The following is a 23,087-nucleotide window of genomic DNA, read 5'->3' on the forward strand; positions in this document are numbered from 1 at the left end:
GCAGTGGAAGTGAAGAATCTTAACCACTGGGCTGCCAGGGAAGTCCTTACATGCCCTCTTATTTGCCTTTTTAATTATTAAAAGTTAATTTAAGGGGTTTGAATCAAGATAGCAGAGTAAGAGGATGTGGAGCTCACCTCCCCCATGAACACATCAAAAATACATCTACACGTGGAACAATTATCACTGAAAACGAACTGGAAACTGGCAGGACTCCTGTACAACCAAGGCTGTAGTGATCAGGTCGAGACCTGTGCCCCTAGAAGAAGACTCAGAGAAAAATAGAGATTATGTGGGTGGACACCCACCCTGTGGAGTGAGTGGTCTGAGCCACAGACTGAGTGCCCCAGTCCTGGGGTTTTACATGGAGGAGACAATCCCACTTGGCTGGTTGGAGGGCCACTGAGACAAACAGGAGGGCCGAGGGAAGCCTAGACTACGCTCATGAGGAGTGTGCACGCTGGCTTGCCCCCAAGCAAGGTGGAGAGAGGTCTGCTCTAGCAGCTGCCGGGTTTCTCACAACCTCCTTGCCAGGTACCCCAGTCCAAGCTGAGCGAAAGCTCTGGTGCTGCTCACTCCATGCCACAGTGTGGGATATAGAGGTGACCTGGTGCCACAGTGGGTGGGTAGCAGCCATCACTTACTCAAGCAGCACGTCAGAAGCGTTCCAGATCTCTGACGCAGCTGTTCCACCATAGCCCATCCCCTGATACACACTGAGACTCCATGTGGGTCCCACTTGCACTGCAGAACCTGGGGGCAGTGATCGGCTGTGAGGGACAAAGGGGACTTGCCCCAGAGGCTGCATTTGAGTGGAGCCGCAGGTAACTACACAGGCAGTGCATCAGACCTCTGTCTGTGGCCGACATGAGCCGAGAGGCTGCACAGGCTCCACTTGCTTCAGCCCTCCACCCCTCTGGGGCAAGGGTCCCCACACAGGGAGAGGAAAAAACACATACTTACAGGGAAAAGAGCCAGCATGAGCCCGACCCTCAGGGCTTCTGCTCCAGCAACTTGGGGTCAGACTCTGCCCCCGATACAGTGGTGATGGCCACCAAGCAGAGGGGAAGCCCTGTCTCACACCCAACTTCAGCTCTAGCCACTCCATCTCCAGCCCCACCTCCTACCTATGTGACAGCTGCCAGCACACCCTGAGGAAGGATGTGACTTGCATCCACATCAAATCCAGCTCTCCCAGCAAAGGCATAGGCCACATGCAGTCTGTATAGGGATGCTCCCACATAAGGACACCCCTTCAAGACTGAAATAAGTAACTGTTTCACCTGAATTCATAGAGGCAGGGAAAGCTGAGCAAAACAAAAAGACAGAGGAACTACTCTCAATTGAAAGAGCAAGAGTAAACCCCTGAAAAAATAAACAACAAGACAGAAATAAACAATTTACCAGATAAAGAATTCAAAGCATTGGTAACAAAAATATTAACTGAATTAGGGAAAAGAATTGATGTACACAGTAAACACTTTAACAAGGAACTAGAAAATATAAAAAAGACCCAATCAGAAATAAAGAACTCAATAGCTGAAATAAAAAACACACTAGAAGGAATGAATAGGAGACTAAGATACAGAAGAACGCATAAGTGATCTGGAAGATAGAGTAATGGAAATCACACAATCAGAACAACAAAAAAGGAAAACAAATTTTAAAAAATGAAAACAATTTAAGAGATCTCTAGGATATAATTAAGTATACCAACATTGTCATTATAGGGGTCCCAGAAGGAGAAGAGAGAAGGGGATCAAAAACGTATTTGAGTTAATTATGACAAAACTTCTCAAACCTGAAGATGGAAACAGATATCCAGCTTCAGGAAACACAGAGAGTCCAAAAAGCGATGAACCCAAACAGACGCACAGCAAGACATGTAATTAATATGACAAAAGTTAAAGATAGAGAATTCTAAAAGCAGCAAGAGAAAAACAAAGAGTCATATACAAGGGAATCCCCATAAGGCTGTCAGATGATTTCTTTGTAGAAACTTCACAGGCCAGAAGGAAGTGGCATAATATATTCAAAGTGCTGAAAGGGAAAAACCTGCAACCTAGGATACCAGCAAGAATATCATTTGGAATAGAAGGAGAGATAAAGAACTGCTTAGACAAGCAAAAACTAAGAGTTTGTCAATATTGAACCTACCCTAAAAGAAATGTTAAAGGGTTTTCTAAAGTAGAAAAGAAGTAAAAATCTATAGAAAATGGAAAATCCCACTAGGAAAGGCAAATATATAGTAAGAACTGAGGATCAACCACTTAAATAAGCCAATACAAATATTAAAAGACAAAAAATTGTAAAAGACAAAAAATTGTAAAAACTGTAACTACAATAAATGGTTAAGGGATAAACACATGAAGATGTAAAATGTGACATTAAAAACACAAAATGTGTGGGAGGGGGGTAAAAAAAAGTAGATCTTTTAGAATACGTTTGAATTTAAATGACGACCAGTTTAAAACAGTAGATATACTTACAGGTCAACATATATGAACCCAGTGGTAACCACAAATCAGAAACCTACTAGAGATACACAAAAACTGAAAAGAAAGGAACTACTGAAGAAAATCATCAAACCACAAGGGAAGAAACAAAAGGAAGAAGAAATGAACAGAGAAGAACTGTAAAAACAACCAGAAAACAAGTAATAAAATGGCCATAAGTACATAACTATCAATAGTTACTTTAAATGTCAATGGACTAAATGCTCCAGTCAAAAGACAAAGGGTAAAAAAATAATAATAACAAGAGCCAAACTTATAGTAATAGAGAGTAGAATGGTGGTTACCAGAGGCTAGGATTGGGGGGGAAAGGGCAGATTAAAAAAATAAGGAAAAATGGTGGTTGTCAGGGGTTAGAGGGAGGGAGTAATGGGGAGTTAGTGTTGAATGGGTACAGAGTTTCAGTTTTGCAGGATGGAAAGAGTTCTGTGGTTGGATGGTGGTGATGCTTGCACAGTAAGATGAATGTACTTAATACCACTGAACTGTACACTTAAAATGGTTAAGGCGGTACATTTTATGTTATGTGTATTTTACCACAATAAAAAATTGGACACACAGAAAAGACATAGGGTGACTGACTGGATTAAAAAATAAGACCTTTTTATATGCTGCTTACAAGAGACTCATTTCAGAGCTAAAGACACACACAGAGTTTAAGTGAGGGGATGAAAAAAGATATTTCAGCAAACAAAACTGACAAGAAAGCAGGGGTAGTAATACTTACATGAGACAAAATAGACTTTAATACAAAGGCTATAACACACAAAAGACAAAGAAGGGCATAATATAATAAAAGGATCAATACAAGAGGAGGATATTACACTATTTAACATATATGCACCCAATACAGGAGCACCTAAATATATTAAGAAAATACTAACAGACATAAAAGGAGAAATCAACAATAACACAGTAATAGTAAGGGACTTTAACACCCCACTTACATCAATGGACAGACCATCCAGACGGAAAATCAATAAGGCAACACAACAGACCAACTGGACTTAGTAGATATCTACAGGACATTACATCCAAAAACAGCACAGTACAAATTCTTTTCAAGTGCACATGGAATGTGCTCCAGCAAAGATCACGTGCTAGGCCACAAAACAAGTCTCAACTAATTTAAGAGGACAGAAATTATATCAAGCATTTTTTTCCAAGCACAACAGTATAAAACTAGAAATCAATTACAGATAGAAAAATGGGAAAAGAACAAACACATAGAGACTAAACAACATGCTACTAAAAACCAATGGGTCAATGAAGAAATCAAAGAGGAACTCAGAAAATACCTCAAGACAAATGTAAGTGGAAACACAGCACTCCAAAATCTATGGGATGCAGCAAAAGCAGTTCTAATAGAGAAGTTTATGGCAATACAGGCCTTCCTCAAGAAACAAGAAACATGTGAAATAAACAACCTAACCTACCACCAAAAGGAATTAGAACAAACAAAGCCCAAAATCAGCACAAGGAAGGAAATAATAAGGATCAGAAAGAAAGAAATAATACAGAGATTTAAAAAAACAATAGAAAAGATCAATGAAATCCAGGAGCTGTTTTTTTTGAAAGATAAGCAAAATTGATAAACCATTAGCCAGGCTCACCAAGAAGAAAAGAGGATACAAATAAGCAAAATAAGAAGTGAAAAAGGAGAAATAACAACTGATACCACAGAGATACAAAAAAGCCATAAGAGAATACTACAAATAGTTATACACCAACAAACTGCACAACCTAGAAGAAATGGACAAATTTCTAAAAACATACAATCTGCCAAGACTGAATCAAGAAGAAACAGACGATTTGAACAGACTGATCACTAGCAGTGAAATTGAATTTGTAATAAGAAAACTACCAGCAAACAAAAGTCCAGGACTGGGCAGCTTCACATGGGAATTCTACCAAACATATAAAGAAGAGCTAATACCTATCCTTCTCAAACTATTCCAAAAATTGAAAAGGATGGAATACTCCCCAAATTCATTCTATGAGGCCGCCATTACCCTGATGCCAAAACCAGACAAGACATTATAAAAAGAGAAAATTACAGGCCAATATCTTTGATTAACACAGATGCAAATATCCTGAATGAAATATTAGCAAACTGAATCCAACAATCTATAAAAAGGATCATACACCATGATCAAGTTGGATTTATTCCAGGGATGAAAGGATGGTTCAATATTTGCAAATCAATCAATATGATACACCACATTAACAAAAGGAAGGATACAAATCACATGTTCATCTCAGTAGATGCAGAAAAAGCAACTGACAAAATTCAACATCCATTCATGATAAAACCTCTCATCAAAATGGGTACAGAAGGAACATATCTCAACATAATAAAGGCCATTTATGACAAATCCACAGCTAACATCATACTCAAAGGTGAAAAGCTGAAAGCCTTTCCTCTAAATTCAGGAACAAGACAAAGATGCCCACTCTTGCCACTTCTAGTATTGAAAAACCTAGCCAGAGCAATCAGATAAGACAAAGAAATAAATTCAAATTGGAAGGGAAGAAGTCAAACTGCCACTATTTACAGATGACATGATACTTTTTATAGAAAAACCAAAAGTCTCTACCCCAAAACTATTAGAACTAATAAATTCAGCAAAGTTGCAGGATACAGATTAACATACAGAAATGTGCTGCTTTTCTATACACCAATAATGAATTATCAGAAAGAGAGAGTGAAAAGTAATCTAATTTAAGATCACATCAAAAAGAATAAAATACCTGGGAATAAGCTCAGCCAAGGAAATGAAAAACCTATACTCTGAAAACTATAAAACACTGACGAATGAAACTGAAGATGATACAAAGAAATGGAAAGATATCCCATGCTCTTGGATTGGAAGAACTAATATTGTTTAAATGGCCATACTACTGAAAGCAATCTACAGATTTAATGCAATCTCTATCAAAATACCCATGACATTTTTCACAGAATTAGAATAAATAATCCTAAAATTCATATGAGACCACAAAAGACCCTGAGTTGCCAAAACAATCTTGAGAAAAAAGAACAAAGCTGGAAGTATCACCCTCACAGACTTCAGACTCTACAACAAAGCTACAGTAATCAAAACAGCATGGTACTGGCACATAGACACATAGATCAATGGAACAGAATAGAGAGCCCACATCTAGGTTAATTAATCTATGACAAAGGAGGCAAGAATATGCAATGGAGAAAAGACAGTCTCTTCAATAAGAGGTGCTGGGAAAACTGGACAGCTACATGTAAAACAATGAGATTAGAACATTTCCTCACACCATGTATAAAACTAAAATCAAAATGGATTAAAGACCTAAATGTAAGACCTACAATCTAAAACTCCTAGAAGAGAATGTAGGCAGAACACTCTGACATAAATCATAGCAATATTTTTTTTGGATCTGTCTCTTAAGGAAAAAGAAATAAAAGCAAAAATAAACAAATGGGACAAATGGGACCTAATTAAACTTAAAAACGTTTGCACAGCAAAGGAAACCATAAACAAAATGAAAAGACAAACTATGGGATGGGAGAAAATATTTGCAAATGATATTACCAAAAGGGGTTACTATCCAAAATACATAAACAGCTCGTACAACTCAGTATCAAAAAAACAAAATACCCAATCAAAAAATGGGCAGAAGACCTGAATAGACATTTTTGCAAAGAAGACATACAGATGGCTAATAGGCACATGAAGAGATGCTCAACACTGATGATTATTACAGAAACGCAAATCAAGACAACAATGATATAATCTCACACCTGTCAGAATGGCTATCATCAAAAAGTCTACAAATAACAAATGTTGGTGAGAATGTGGAGAAAAGGAAACCCTTGTACACTGTTGGTGAGAATGTAAATTGGTGCAGCCACTATGGAAAAGGGTAATGTGAGTTCCTCAAAAAACTAAAAATAGAACTACTACATGATCTATTAATTCCTGTACTGGGTATATAGCCGAAGAAAATGAAAGCACTAATTTGAAAAGATACATGCACCCCAACGTTCATGGCAACATTATTTACAATAGCCAAGATACGGAAGCAATCTAAGTATCCATCAACAGAAAAATGGATAACAAAGATGTGATACACACACACACACACACACACACACACACACACACACACAATGGAATATTACTCAGCCACAAAAAAGAATGAAATTCTGCCATCTGTTGGAACGTGCATGACCCTAGAGGGTATTATGCTTAGTGAAATAAGTCAGAGAGAGAAAAACAAATACTGTATGATATCACTTACATACGGAATTCAAAAAATAATACAAATGAATGTATATAGCAAAACAGAAACAGATTCACAGATATAGAAAACAAACTAGTAGTTACCAGTGGATAAAGGGAAGGGGGGGATGATAGGGGTCAGGGATTAAGAGATACAAACTATTAGTATAAAATAGATAAGCAACATGAATATATATTTCAGCACAGGGAATTATAGCCATTATCTTGTAATAACTTTTAATGGAGTATAATCTGTAAGAATATTGAATCACTATGCTGTACATTTGAAACTAATATAATATTGTAAATGAATTATGCTTCAATTTAAAAAAGAATAATTAAAAAGTAAACCCACTCTTTGTCATTTCCCATGATGTAGGAAAGCTATGTTGTGAAAAAAGTCCAAAGTAATACTAGAAAGTAAAACAATTCTGACATAAAGTTAAAACATTTTACATCATAGGTATATTCCTAGTTATCTTGATTGAACTAATGCTAAATATAAAATGAGAATCACATCAATCAAGTGTAGTTAGAAATAATGGGTGGTAGAGAAAAACTACCACTGACTTACAAAGTGGATAATCCACAGTTGAATAATTGAGAGTTGATTTGATATCAGATCCAGATCAATGACTCTATGGAGAGTGAATCCTACTTTATTTCACAAAATATTTATTTTTGATAAATTGTATGGTGTTCTTTAATGCTAGTTTTAAAAAGTCTCTTCATTAAGGTGAATGTTTTGAGAGTTAATAAAAAAGTGAAAGCTAATTTTTAAGAAGTTACAAAATGAAAAAGTGCTTCTTACTTAAACTAATATGTAATCCCCAGCTAATTCTGTGATTTTAAAAATTCTGTGATAATTTAAAATAAACTTGTATTTTAATTCCTTTATCTCAGAAGGAACTTTATAGGTATGAAATACTCACCTAAAAGTGCATTTTTTCCATGATCATCTGGTAGAAATCGCTTGTCTACAGCACACACTAGGATGTGTTCAGGAAGATTGGGAGACTTGGCCCCCACCAGGAGGAATCCTGCTGGGATGTCGATTTGTTCCATACACAGAGATACCAAACGCAAATCCTTTCCTGCTTGACAAAAACCTAAAAACCAGTAAAAAAGGACACAGTGGAATGTTTAGAGAGTTTATAACTCCTCATCACCCATTTGGAGAGTTGATTACCTGTGGGAATCACTATTAAGGACTAAATTTAAAGTCCATGTACTCCAACCAAAGGCACATCTATCATATGTGCTCCTCTGAGCAGAGCTAAAAAGACACTAAAAGGAGGTATTTCCAACTGTTTTAGCCAACACTGACGACTTTATATTTTCTGATCCACAAGTAAGCAAATGATAAATACACAGCAAACTCTGAAAAACATATGGAATTTTAATGTGCACATAATATAGTATTTTTACTTTCAATGTAAATTCACTTCTCTAAATGGAGACAATCATAGAACGCAGATGTTCTCCATTTCATATAGGAAGAGACTGAAGCTCGGAGTTTGGTGAATCATAAATGAATGGATCAGAACTAGAACTCAGAACTGTTTAGGTTACTTGCACTAGGTAAGACATGACAAAACCTTACATATCAATTTACATTCCCACCAACACTGCAAGAGGGTTCCCTTTTCTCCACACCCTCTCCAGCATTTATTGTTTGTAGATTTTTTGATGATGGCCAGTTTAAAAAAAAAAAACAACCTTACATAACCACTTTGTAACCATAATGTATTACATTAATTCATTAGTTTGTCATTTATTAAAAATGATTTGCAACAGATGCTGTCCTAGGCCTGGGGATAGAGCTGAACAAAGTATACCTTCCTCTAAGAACTCACTTGTAGTCAATTAGAAGAATGTATAAGGAACTGATAATTACAAAACAATATTACAGAGGACAGCTATGTTCTGCTACAAAGCACCAATCTCCACATCTTCTGGGAAATGATTCCCACCACTCTAGTTATGTGATTTCCCTGGACAGCTGTGATATTCCAGACTGAGCTGGAGCTGGCACCCAGTCCAAGATGGGCCACTGGAATATCCCACCTTTCTGGTCATAGCTGATCAGTCCAGGTGTGGGTACCCGACATAAACCAGGACAATGGAGGATGGACACCTAACTCTCACACACAAACCTGAGGAGACCACCATCATTATTACCCAATACAAAGTGCGCCAGAACCATGCTAGGTTCTCCCAGCATCAATTCATATTATGATGTTAACCAAATGCCAAGAAACTGTTGGATGCCATCAGTTAGTATATGAGAAATAAAAAGAAAACAACATCCAAACATTGTATGAAGCTATGGTGCATAGGTATCTGCTGTATGGTCTGGATAATTAAACCTCAAAAGCAGACACAATGAATTACAAAAAGCAAGAAATCAAAGACTAGAATGATAAAGACACTGGGCTTCAACCATTTCAAGCTTGTAGATCCCCTTTTAACATTAAAAAATTCAAATATAACTTCTAGTGTTCACAAATTGAGAAAAATAATATCAAAATGTTATTGTGAACTCTTTAACAATTTAAATGAATCTGTATTTTATTATTCACAATATCATCTATATTTATTTGGACAACAGTCATTTATACATGAGTCATATTATTTATTCAGTTTACAAACATATTTTGGAGCCTATAGATACATAGAACCCTTAAAAAAATCTGCTGTCCCCACCCCCATTAAGGGACAAAACTCACAGGTTTGAAAGTTGGGAGATGATGATGATGATGATGATGATACTAGTGGCAGTTAAAATTTATGGAGTGCTTAACATAAGACAGGTACAGTGCTAAACACTGCAGAGATTTTCTCATTTAATTCTGTCAACAACTCTAGCTAGTTATCACTATCTCTTTTTCATATATGGAGAAAATGAGGCTCAGAAAGGTAAGAGTATTTGTCCAAGGTTACAAAATGAGTCCCATAATGTCCAGTGATGTAAGACATGGAAAGTTTGCTATATAAGAACAGGTAAAAAGCTTATTATTCAACTTGGCCAAAAAAAGCACTTAAGAATAGTTATAATCCAGAGCTAAAACCTGGAGGGGTGAACACAGACTTTTTCATGAAATTCTGAAATACTAAATCTAGGGGCATTTTAAAGTCTTAAAAGGAGCATTAATTTTTTTTAATCAAAGGAGTTATTAATTTGTGTAGAGACAGTAAACCTAGAAACATCTCCCCTAGGAGGTAGCACCTTTATTATGACTTTCTCCAAAAGGCAAAACATAAAAGACCCTCCCAAATGGTGTAGAAAATTCAACGATGAGAGGTTTATGATTACCTATTGATGGAAACAGGATGCTTGAGGAGCTTTCTCTGTCACTAAGTAGTAGTACTACAACCTTTCTAAACTTTCAGTCATTCCATAATAGAAAGAATAGACAAGTCTGTACCAATCTGTACCAATTTGCAAATTATTACAAGCTTTTTAGAACATCAGAGCTATATGGAACCTCAAGGTCATCTGATAACAGGATTTTCCAACAAGTAGTTATCAAAATCCCAGAGATTCATAAAGGTATTCCATGATACTTGGGAACTATAAGTGAAACTAAAATAGATAACATTACCAATTTCTGAAAACTAATAAATAATTATTCTAATATCCTACTTTCACTTTATTATTATTTTTAATATATTTATTTATTTTTGGCTGCATTGGGTCTTAGTTGCTGTGTGTGGGCTTTCTCTAGTTTTGTCGAGTGGGGATTACTCTTTGTTGCAGTGCGCAGGCTTCTCATTACGGTGGTTTCTCTTGTTGTGGAGCACGGGTTCTAGGGCACACGGGCTTCAGTAGTTGTGGTTCGCGGGCTCTAGAGCACAGGCTCAGTAGTTGTGGTGCACAGGCTTAGTTGCTCCGCGGCATGTGGGATCTTCCCGGACCAGGGCTCATACCTGTGTCCCCTGCATTGGCAGGTGGATTGTAACCATTGCACCACCAGGGAAGTCCCTAATATCCACTTTTAAAACAGAATGTTCTAAGTGCTTTCCATGCTACACATGTAGGGGTAGTGGAAATCAGCTGAACGAACTCAGGACTCACTCAGCTGAACCCCATATCAATGTGTGGTTTTGATTATTACACATTTTAAAATTGATTTTATTATCAGTCACATGTATTGATGTGTTGCTTAATTTATATACCCATAATGGGTTGTTGGCTAATAATGGGAAGCTTAGGGAACACGGATTTGATGGACACAGTCATTTTATAAATGTACCTAACATGCTCTCTGCTAGATATGAAAGTTAGATTCAACCCTAAACCCCACTCATCAAATTATAAAGTTATATAAAATGGGGCTTCCCTGGTGGTGCAGTGGTTGAGAGTCCACCTGCCGATGCAGGGGACATGGGTTCGTGCCCCAGTCTGGGAAGATCCCACATGCCGCAGAGCGGCTAGGCCCGTGAGCCATTGCTGCTGAGCCTGTGTATCCTCCGCAACGGGAGAGGCCACAACAGTGAGAGGCCCGCGTACCGCAAAAAAAAAAAAAAAAAAAAAAAAATTATATAAAATGCACCACTATGTTTCTGGGGCACCAAAAAAAAAAAGCAATGATAAGGTAAAATTTTAGTGATTATAATCCAATTTGGCTTTTCATGTAAGAGGGAAAAGGCTACCTCTTTCAGCAGCATGTTATTTGTAGAGAAATTCTGCAAACAAAAGCCTGAAACGTTTTCATCACGTAGATCAAAAATTATAAAAATAAATTAGTACATCCTTTTAATCCTAAAACATACAAACCCCAAAATTTGGGTATTAAAAGTAGATTTTGACTCTTTTTTTGATGCTGGGAAATATTTAAATACACTTGGCTCCCCTTCTCCACCCCCACAAAAGTATAACATTTTAATTTTGAATTTGTCAACAAAACATGCTTTTCCTTACACAACGAATTTAAAGTAAATTAAACAGCAATGACTGAATGATAAAATGTAGGCAATATTTTCTCATGCATGAATAATATCAGAGTATATATATTTTTCAGAGTATATTAATATACTAATCTAAAATAAATATTTTCTACTTAAAACTTATTCTTTATCACATGCCATATAGTGACAGAATTAGTTTTTAAATTCCTAAGGGGTTCAAAAGACTATGTATTACTATAAGAGAGATTTGTAAGTCAAAGATTGGGTAACACTAATCTATCCCAATCTCTTTAGTATGTAAATGAGGAAGCTAGGGCCCATAAAGGTTAAGAAAACAGCCCAAGGTCAAATACCCAGCAACCCACCAAGTTGGGACCCAGGTCTCTTGACTCCAGGTTACAGCCTCCTTCGTCCTCGTTGACCGCTCTGACTCACAGAATTCTTCACCTTCCCTGGTCTGATGTAGGACCCTCTCCTATAGCTTCTTCCTTGCCTATCCTTGCTGAGACTCATCACTCAACTTGCCAGGCTGAATCCTGGCGGGTACTTGACACAGTAGCCCCTGCCAGCCATGGGCTATGTCAGCATCCACCTCTCTCACACCTGCTGATGAATCCTTAAAATTCATGGTTTTGCAAGTCACAAAGGTGTCCCTTGATTAGAGAGTGACATTTCTGATGAGCTTTCTCAAAGCAATACATTGTAGCCAAAGGGAGATTAAGGGGGCAAAGTACAATTTCAGTTTGGGGCTAAACAGGGATAGAGTAGAGAAGACACAGTGTGGAAAATATCTGAAGAAAGCAGGATTTTCTCTGGAAGAAAGATGATTTCAGAGTGATTTCTGTGGTATAATGAAAACTACACAGTCCACTCAAATTAAGAAGCACAAAGAGGCTTCCCTGGTGGCGCAGTGGTTGAGAGTCCGCCTGCCGATGCAGGGGACACGGGTTCGTGCACCGGTCCGGGAAGGTCCCACATGCTGCGGAGCGGCTGGGCCCGTGAGCCATGGCCGCTGAGCCTGAGCGTCCGGAAGCCTGTGCTCCGCAACGGGAAAGGCCACAACAGTGAGAGGCCCGCATACCACCAAAAAAAAAAAAAAAAAGAAGAAGCACAAATAGCTTTCAGTGCTACAGCATTTGAAGGTTTTCCCATTTATGATATGAGGACACCTAGAGGTGAAAAGTAATAATTATTAATGACGATTCTAGGAGAAGAATGTTTTTCTCATAGAAGGAGGAAGCAAACCTCCTCTTAAAATTTTTTTTTCAGAAAGTGCTTGTGACAATGAAAAGAGAAAATGTCCTATTTTATCCTAAAAAGAAAACCGTAATCATGGGAGCATATAAAAGGGGCACAGGAACCAACTGAAATTGCTACCAATGGCCAAAACTGGAAAAATTGGAGCAAAAAAATAAAATAAAGTAGTATTGGATTATAACCCAAAACATAAAATAAATATTCATAAGTGTATAATGATATAAATAAATGACTGTATAAATTAATAAATGAGGGAGAAGAGACAAATTTCCATGCAGTAGAATTCCAAATAATGTATTAGATACTCTGCCCTCAAGGATGTGGAGCATAACTCCGTATTCCTTAAATGTGGGCTGAGTGCAGTGACTTTCTTCCACAGTATGGTAATGGGGGCGGGGTGGGGCGGGGGGTGGGGGGGAGAGTGGAGATAACACTATCTCAGCCAGGTGATCAAGGTCAACATCAATAGTCATAAATCATGTTGATAGTAGTACCCTTGATATAGTATGATGAAAATGGCACTTTACCTCTGTGATCTTCCTCCCCCAAACCCATAACCCAGTCTAATCAGGAGAAAAACATCAGACAAACTCCTATAGAAGGTCTGCTAGAATATACCTGACCTATAATCCTGAAAACTGTCAGGGTCAGCCAAAACAAGGGAAGTCTGAGAAACTGTCACAGCCAAGAGGAGCCTAAGGAGACATAACAACTAAATCTAATGTAGTATCCTAGATGGGATTCTGGAACAGAAAGAGGACATTAGGTAGAAACTAAAGAACACAAATAAACTATGGACTTTCATTATTACTAAAATTACTAGTAATGTGACATGCTAACAATAGGGCAAACTGTGGGGATATATAGAAACTCTGTACTATTTTAGCAATTTTTCTGTAAATCTAAATCTGTTCTTAAAGTCTAACAAAGAACAGACTTGTGGTTGTCAAGGAACGGGGAGGGATGGATTGGGAGTATGGGGTTAGCAGATGCAAATTATATGTAGAATGGATAAACAACAAGGTCCTACTGTATAGCACAGGGAACTGTACTCAGTATCTTGTGATAAACCATAATGGAAAAGAATATATATGTGTGTGTGTGTGTATATATATATGTATAACTGAATCACTTTGCTGTACAGCAGAAATTAACACATCATTATAAATCAACTACACTTAAATTTTTTTAAAAGTCTATTTTTAAAATGTCCTGTTTTATCTTCTTGCCTTCCAGTTAATCACCAGCAGAAGCCACACAGGTGATTTAATTAAGATGAAAGAGAATAGGTGAGAAAGAAAAGGCAAGGCTGAGTCCAGGAACAGGGTCACGAAGAAATCAATCCAAGGCCAGAAATGGTTGCAAAGTCAAGGAAAAGTTCCTGAGTTCACTTCGTAGTTAGAGAATATGCTCACAAGGGTCTGGACTGTTTCCTCCAAACCTTCATTCTTGTGATTCAGATCAGCTAATTATATACAAAATATATCATCAGGGATCCCCAGTTAAGAAAAAAATATATTATGCAAAGAGCAATATTTAGTTTTTTAAAAAGATTGAAAATAAGCTGTGTGTGTGTCTAAAGAAGTAGCTAAAGAATCTATGAAATGTGATTATATTTCAAGACCTATAGGATCCAAATATCTGGTGTAGCAGGTAGTTCAACTTCCCCACTATTAGAAATATGTCAGAAAATTAATATAATAAATATTAAATCTCAATTAAAACCTCAGATAAAATAAGAAGTAACCTTATTACTCCCCTCTAGGGTAATTTTAAATTATATCTGAACTAATCCTGAAAGAAAGATAGGATCTTTCTTTTAGAGGCTACTAGAGGACCTGGGGAAAAGTACCCTAAGTAGGGGGTGGGGTGTAAGCCTATTTACTGTAGTCAAGGAAAGAAAAGTACGTTATGGGGCACACAAATAACTTATTTGACAAACCTGCCCTACTCTCAAACGCATTTTCTGGGAGTAATACTGCCATGCTGCCTTAAAAGCAAGACTGTTGCAGCAAGTGATTTTAATTTTAAAGGGGAGCCATAGTACAGAGCCCTTCTTTGTAAACCTCATCTGCATTTCCTTAATAGCCAAGGTTTTCACTTCACAGAACCAGATTTTGCATTCTCCAATTATCTCCAGCTTGAAGGTTACAGAGTAATCTAAATGGGGGAGGGGAAAGTTTACTGAAACAGCTGTAAACACAAACTAATCAAAGCAGTATTTGGAGGCCTAAAATCTGGCGGCCCTTTACCCCTTTAGACGATCAACTGCCTCCCAGCAGGGTAGGAACCTACCAATAATTTACATAAGAAATTAGCAACCAGATTTTACATCTGAATGGCACCCCCAGAAGCCCATGGGGTGTTAAGTATCTGCTTATCTAAATTGCCTCTAAAAATAGCTTTACCTTCCTTTAAGTTTTAGGAGTCTTAGGTAAATAGAGGATTTCCCATGAAGAGGAGGTGGTATGCTGAAACAAATCCAGGCACTGTATTGCTCTATTTCACTGTCATTTTCATAAGGAAAATTTCAGGGCTGTTCTGCCTTTGAGGGAGAGGACTCTTAGAACTACCTTAGAATGAGCCAAGCTGGAAGAGCTATGGGCAAACTATAAACTATCAAATTATGAACTAATTAGAAATCAGGCTGGGATGGCCAGAAAACAGCACCGTACGCCACTAAATGGAGGTAAGTGAGTATAATTTAAGTTGTTACATCACCAAAACCATGAAATACTGAAAACATTTTACGTAGGATTTTCTTTTTAAAAGTGTGGTTAAAGCCTTGGTAGAAGAGGAGGTTGAAGATAAATAAAGTGGGATTATCAAAATATGTTCATTTTAATCTTCTAGAGATAACAGTATACTGGATGAATTTTCAAAATATATGGAAAAGGTAAATATTAAAACACCTGATATCTCTGTAATTGTTTTGAGAGTGGAACAGAAAGACGTAGAAAGAGAGATCACTAAAATAAAGTTTCTGAAAGAGTCACATTCTTGCAGGAAGCACCTGGAGCATTGAAAAAGTCCTGAGCTAGGTCTAGGCTTGCCTCTGCCACATACCATCTCAGAGAAGTCATTCAATTGCTGTGAATCTCAGTCTCTTCATCTACAAGATGGGGTGATAATGCTTGTCTTTCTTAATAGACACCTGCTATGAAATCACAGGCAATAATGTGAGTGAAAGCATAATCATTCCTCATTCCTTTCTGTAATTACTGGTTCCCAGCCTTGAGCACCCCATGCAATGATTGGAAACTAGCCAGACAATATTAGAGGAATTGGAAAAAAAAAAAAAAAACGCAACCCACCATCTGTAGTGCAAGACCCTTCGGGGGCAGGTTTTTGTGAATAGGGAATTGGTGGGCTATTAGAATCAGACATTTCTTCATCATCTTCGTCATCTTCCATTTCATTTACTGTTAGATTGTTAGAAAAATCCAGGCTTCCATTTTGAGTGTAGCGGTGTACCAAATCTTTATCCAGATCCTCCACCTTGGGTTTTACATCTGGGTAAGCAAATAAATCATAGCTAACTTAATAAAAATGCTTGTGGGAAAATAACCAAAAGAAAAATTCATAGTTCTGAAAAATATCTGAGGACAGGGAGACTGGCATTGGCTAACATTTAACCCATTTATTTCAGATACCCCCCAGATTTGGAGATCCCACTTCTATTAAAAGGAGTCTAGAAATGTGTGGGATTGAGAAACTTACCTGGAGATGAGAAAGGATGCTGGTCAGGGTCCAAGTAAAGCTGGGAAAAAATTGGTCGTGGTACCACACTACTACATCTGAGAGAGGCTTCTATGGAGTTGTGGAGAGCTTCTTCAAATCGAGCAGATTTCAGTTGCCCAGCATATGAATTCCCCATGGTCTACACTACCTCCCAAGGAAAAAGAGAAAGGAGAAAATTGATACAATTAGAGGGCCATATGTCTGCAAAGTACACAGATAGCTGATATAAACTATATCCATATATCCTAAGATTGGAACTATATGAACTTTACCTATATTTCTTGAGACACCTTATCAATTTATCTGTTACATCACTTTTGCTTCTTGTCTTTAGAATCCAAAGGGGCTTTCAAAAAGCCCCTTTAAGGGATCTTGTATCTGAGGATCAAACCATAATAAGTGCTTTAAGTGAAGGTTCTCCAACTAGTAAATCAAGATTGACCTGTCAGTCGTGAAGCCCAGCATGGTGACAATGGGGCCACACCTTCTTAAACTGGTGGGCTGCCAAAACCCCATAGGAACAGTATCAGTGGTTTCAGAGTAAATATCAAATTACTTCTCTCTCTACTAAGATCTTATTACCCTAGGAGGGAAAAAGAGTCTTCTCTGGAAAAAAAAAAATAAAAGCTTTATGATAATACATTTGACAAATTCCTGAAAGCAAGATTTGAGCCTTTTAAAATTCAAAGAACTTGTTCGTGTATTATTAGTATTTATTTAAAAAACAATGTTATTTCTTTTGCTTAGTTTGAATCACAGTCTTATTTGGGACCCTTTAGAAAAGTACAGAACAAGAAGTTTTGAAGCAATCGCCTTTACTTCTCATCACTAGTTACAAAAACTTCCATATAGATCAATAACTAAATTTATTGGGTGCTAAATGTTGGCTATGCTAACGATTGATCTGAGGTCCCCAAGACCTTTTCTGGGTTCCATGAGGTCAAAACTCTTTTCAAACTATTATTAGGATATCATTTGCCTTTTTCATTCTCATTCTTTCATACGTTTACAGTGGAATTTTCCAGAGGCTATATGATGTGTGATATTGCAACAGATTGAATGCAGAAGCAGACAGACTACTCTTTTCACTAACTTTTTTTGGGGAAATACAGTTATTTTTCATGTTATTTATGTTGCTATATAATGGGCTTATTGTTAATTTTTTAAATTAATAAATACTTTGAAATTTTCTTAATTCTAATAAATATAATATACATAAACAAAACTCAATCATTTTTAGGAGTATAAAGCGGTTATGAGATGAAAAATCTAAGAACTGTTGGGCTAGACAGTATACCAAGCACTTCCCAAAAATTACTTTATTTAATCCTCAGTATTCTGAAGTAGGTATGACCTCTTCCCACTTCATAAATGAAAAAACTGAGGCTTGGAGAAGCCAAGTGACTTGCCCACTATCACCCCACTGGTAAAGGTCAGAACCAGGACTCAATATCTAGATGACAAATCTTGCACTCCTAGAGGATGGGCTTAACTTGGGTAAATCCCATTTCAAGAAACGCAATTTTGAGAATATCTTAGCTCCACTTTCCCCATCAAGGAGAGGGGTAGATATTAAATTTCATCTGTATCTCCAACTCTGACTGACTCCCTGGAGGACTATTTGAGAGGACCCTGAGCATGCATCGGGCTCAGCAGGTAAAGGGAGCCAAGATCCAGTGGTGATGACCCATGAGCAGAGAAGGGGTGATGCATACCACACCTCAACCCTCCTCTCAGGTTTCCTAGATCACACAAAGGAGCTCCATAGGAGATTTTGGTGGCCCTGAACTGCTTCTATATATAGCAAAGGAGGCTTCTTACATGATTTCTGGTAGCAGTGAATAGTATACAGAGATTCCCATCGGAGGGTCTCAGTTTATCAAAGCTTTGTTGGAGATTCCTATGATTTGGAGGAAAAGCTGTAATCATATTTTGACAACCTTTCTCAAAGTAGGTAATAAGAAACCAAATGCCATGGATTTAAATTACTAGGTTCCTCTTCACAAGAAAAAACCATTTTGTAACTATGTGAGGTGATGGATGTTAACCAAACTAATTGTAGTAATAATTTTGTAATATATACACATATCAAATAGTTATGTTGTATGCCTAAAACTAATACACGTTATATATAAGTTACATATCAGTAAAACTGGAAAAAATAAATTACTAGGTTCTTTCTTACAATAAGTACATACACAAAAGTATACATATAATACCCAATTCCAAGTTGTAAGTGGCAGAAAATCAACAAAGCCCGTCAAATGAAATTTTCCTGAAATACCAAGTTTTGCCCAAGCTTCTAAAACCCCACCAGTACAACTATAAACATTTAATTTTTCTAAAGCAATTTATTTTTCAACAGAACCACGCATAATCAAAACAGGGTGCGGGTTGGAAGAGAAATATGCTGTGTCACTAGTTTATGCATCTAAGTCAAAATCGAATAGCCATTTTACCTTTCTTCCTTGTTGAAGGGAGCAAAATACCAGGAACTAGCACAGTCAACCATGGGATTTTTTATTCGTGGAGAACAATGGAATAACTTCAAAGGTGGACCTTTAGCCTTTCTCCAGAGCACCAAATGCCTAGAAATCTTGCCTCTTCTTAATCTATTACCTGCTCAACAAATTAACTTCCTTTCATCATTGAAAACCTACATTCTCCAAGAGATCTTTTTAGTTGAATAAAGAAGTGCCCAATTATACATGGAAGATTGCATGATCTCAATCCCTTCAATTTAAGCATAGTTTAAGGAGTAATATGACATATATGAAATGAATATTGTGCTGATTAAAATATTAAAGTAACATAAACATGGGCGATCCAGTTTCACCACCATAAAACATACACATAATCCTACAAGAGCATAATCCTGAGCAATACTCAGACGAAGCCAACAGGAAGTACCCATGGAACAGCCTTGGGAGCGTAAAAAGAAGGGGCTGACTATTCCAGATGAAAACATAACTGGGCAGTTTTAAAAATGATAATGATAAGGTGAAGAATGACAGAACTGACCCCAAACTTGTTTAGTGCTGAGTATGGAGTTCTTCACTGACAGTTCAATGCTACCCAAAGATGGGCAGAGTTCAAAGGAAAAAGCTTTTTTAGTGCAGTGTATTCTTAATATCATATGCTGTAATATTTAGGGTCACTGAAATCATTGGCCTTATCCACCTAGATTACCAGCCTTCCTTTCCTCTGAATCTCAAACAGCCCCCAGGGCCTGCAATGACATAGCATCCTACTAAGAGTCAGCGTGAATAAATCTAACTTCAGGTCAGAAAATGGAGAAATACTTTTTAGAATCAGTTGTTAAATGAAATACAAAAAGAACAGACTTGTGAATTCTGTACATATGCAGATATTTTATGTCTCTGGCTGACATTAAGTTTGTGAGACTGCACTGTATTGCTTTTCCATGTTTTCTTTTATTACTGTGAAATTACACAGGGAAAACTATATTAAATGTTTTGTTATAGTACTACAGACCTCTGAGATGCAAATAGGCACTCTTGGGGTATTGAGGAAATCTCTAAGAAAGGGATGGTACCCAATATGAGCTCTTTCTGCACCACTAATTAATTGCTCAAAATGCAAGTGGAATCAAGTACAAACCACCATGACAGTGTGGTTTGGTGCCTCTCTGCTCTAGCCTTTTTCTCTTCTCTACAGAAAGATAGACAAAAGAAGGGTGGAGTAGAACAGGCAGCTTCTATCACTGGTGGCTTTAGGAATAGGGACTGGAGCCGTAAGGAAAAGAGTAGCTTTGGAAACAGGTGCCTGCTAATGCCTCCATCATCTCTCCTCAACTCTTTTTCTGCTGAAAATGGAAAGGAGAAGCAATACACACTGCAAGAAGCTACAACTTGATCAGTAATGTTTTCATTCCCTTTTTGTCAGTGGTTTCATGGTTAATAATTACTGTATTATTAATGCAGTTAATTATTAATGCAATAACTACTTTTATAGTAGTTATTAAGTACACAGGAAACAAGGAGAAAATTTTCCTTTAACCTAACTCTCCAAAGGCTTTTTTAAAGCATCAGATCAGATTTCAGAATACATACATATATATATTCTGATTTTTCAAATGTTCAGTTATATATGAAGCACATATCACAGTGGTAGGCACCTAGCAGGCAGATGATATAGCTGCTGCTGTCATTATTATTCTTACTAGTGATGGTCATAGTGGTGATGGTAGTAGCAGTAATTGTCATCATTGTTATTGTCAAGAAATGTGAAAGGAAACATTCTTTGTTGAACCATTATAATACTAGTAACATGGAGAACTTACTAACTGCCAGGAAAATACTGTTACTGCCCCCATTTTTAGGAGAACCGAGGCCTAGAGAAGTTAAGGAACTTGCCCAAGGTCATACTATGAGAAAAGGCCAAGAGACAGGAGTGGACTCTAATCAGTTTGTCTCCAGCAACAGCCGTCTTAGGCTATCTAATCATGTATGCCATTCAGTTGTTAAAACACCTACAATAATGACCCAACTGGGGAATGGATACTCCATATAGTACTCCTAAATTGGCAAGCCAAGCCAAGCCAAAATAAATAAATTAATTAATTAAAATCAAGGAAGAAGATTTTTGTTTGCTGATTTGTCCTTGTCTACATATATCATGGCTGCAAGACAAGGCTGAAAAGGGAGTTTGAACGTAGGATATGGGATGAATAGACACAAAACCAAGCAACTATTTAAAAAATTGAAACAAAATAAAAACACCACCTCTCTCTTCAATTAAAAAAACCCAAACCTCACTTTAAATGTTAGATGAAAGGTAAAAATGAACAAAGAGTAAATTACTTCACAAAGAATAACTAAATTGCCCCTTGATATCTTCAGGGATTTGGTTATAGGACCCTGGTGGGTACCAAAATCGGCAGATGCTCGAGTCCCATACATTAAAAGGATAGTACAGTCGGCCCTCCGAATAGGCAGGTTGATTGAATCTGTGGATGCAGAACCCTTGGATACAGAGGGCTGGCTGTGTACACATACAGGAGAGGAAGCACAGGCCTGCCCCTAGACTCCAAAGCATCAGATCATTTGGCATCATGTCCCCTGACTTTGGAAATCCTCTTGCTGATACCCGTTTTTCCCCATTGTTTTCAACTTTAGAAGATGCAGTCATGTTTCATTAATTCATTATGTGGCAAATCTAGAAATCAAAAACATTCTTATCAACTCCCTAAAGTATTAGGCATGTTTATATAACTCTTCCTATCTTCCTCCAATCTTTCCCCTTTCTAAAAGAAATTTAATTTTTCTCGTGAAGACAAGAGAAAGTTTCCTAAAGACTGATAAAAAGAAATGAATTTGAGACTGTATCTTCCTTGTCTTTCTTCTCACATCCGTGTAAAAAGAAGTAGTAGATTTCAGATATTGCCCAATCTATTACTGTTAAAAAGTTAACACCATTTAATTTCAATTTCCCTCATTCATCCATGGTAGGACACAATTTAGGTAGGTAGAAGTCACAAGAAAAAGACTACAATATTGATAATATGATATGAATTTACTAGAAATTTCATAAATACATTTCTTCTTGTAAAGATAATATCAATGCAAGCAGAAAAACGTCTAGAAGTACATAAAATAAACTGTTAATATTTATCTATTGGGGTGGAGTTGTTTTTAAATGATCTTTCTATTTCCTTATTGGTATCTTCCAAGTTTTAAAGTAGTGAACAATATTATAACAATAAATGAAAAGGAAAATATCATATAGCAACTGAGTTAATCCCAACTCTATGACTATCCCTGAACAAGTAGTTTTAAAAATAGACTTATTACTCAAAAAGACAGTAAGAACAATGGAATTTGCAATGTGCACACCCCCACCCTCTTCCTGGTACTTTAGGATTCCAGGGGAAATAAAATTCATTCCAGTGTTTAGACCAAGAAACTCCCATTAAGAGTTGGCATTTCTACTACTACCTTCTAGCATAAGACTCCGAAGCATTTTTTGCCAGTTATGATACACTTGTACTGACCCAACCATCTCCCTCAACAAGTTCTTTTGACCAAGTAAAAATATTTTCAAGGTACTGCACTTGGGCTATTAATAAAGGTTGACTTTTAATACCAACTCTCTGGAGAAGGTAAGCATTAATTTTTTTAAAAGTAGTTTTTAAAAGGTTTCATCACAGTTAGTGACTAGTAAGAACAAGACGAACTCTGATTTTTTTTTTTTTTTAAATCATGTACAGTTGGCCTTTGGTAGCAGCGGGTTTCTGCACCTAACCATGAAATCAGTCCTCAGTTGGTTAAATCCGAGGATGCAGAAGCTGGCAGATGCGGAGGACCAACTATTCTAGCCATTTTAAATAAGGGACTTGAGCATCCGTGGATTTTGGTGGATTTGGTGGATTCTGGAACAAATGCCC

General features: G+C 37.2%; 1 protein-coding gene across 5 annotated transcripts in view; it reads right to left on the reverse strand.

Annotated features, from left to right (window-relative positions):
* GREB1L (GREB1 like retinoic acid receptor coactivator) overlaps positions 1 to 23,087 on the reverse strand; it is a 262,351-nt gene that overhangs the window by 105,159 nt on the left and 134,105 nt on the right. For all 5 annotated transcript variants that reach the window (XM_067699540.1, XM_067699538.1, XM_067699541.1 and 2 more), the window contains exons 3-5: positions 16,661 to 16,825; positions 16,255 to 16,452; positions 7,705 to 7,881 (exon numbers count right to left, since the gene is read on the reverse strand). In XM_067699540.1, the coding sequence (XP_067555641.1) occupies positions 7,705 to 7,881; positions 16,255 to 16,452; positions 16,661 to 16,817 (532 nt within the window). In that variant the 5' untranslated portion in view covers positions 16,818 to 16,825. The remainder of the gene's footprint in view (positions 1 to 7,704; positions 7,882 to 16,254; positions 16,453 to 16,660; positions 16,826 to 23,087) is intronic.

Source organism: Pseudorca crassidens, chromosome 12 (genome assembly GCF_039906515.1).
Source record: "Pseudorca crassidens isolate mPseCra1 chromosome 12, mPseCra1.hap1, whole genome shotgun sequence".
Classification (NCBI taxonomy): domain Eukaryota; kingdom Metazoa; phylum Chordata; class Mammalia; order Artiodactyla; family Delphinidae; genus Pseudorca; species Pseudorca crassidens.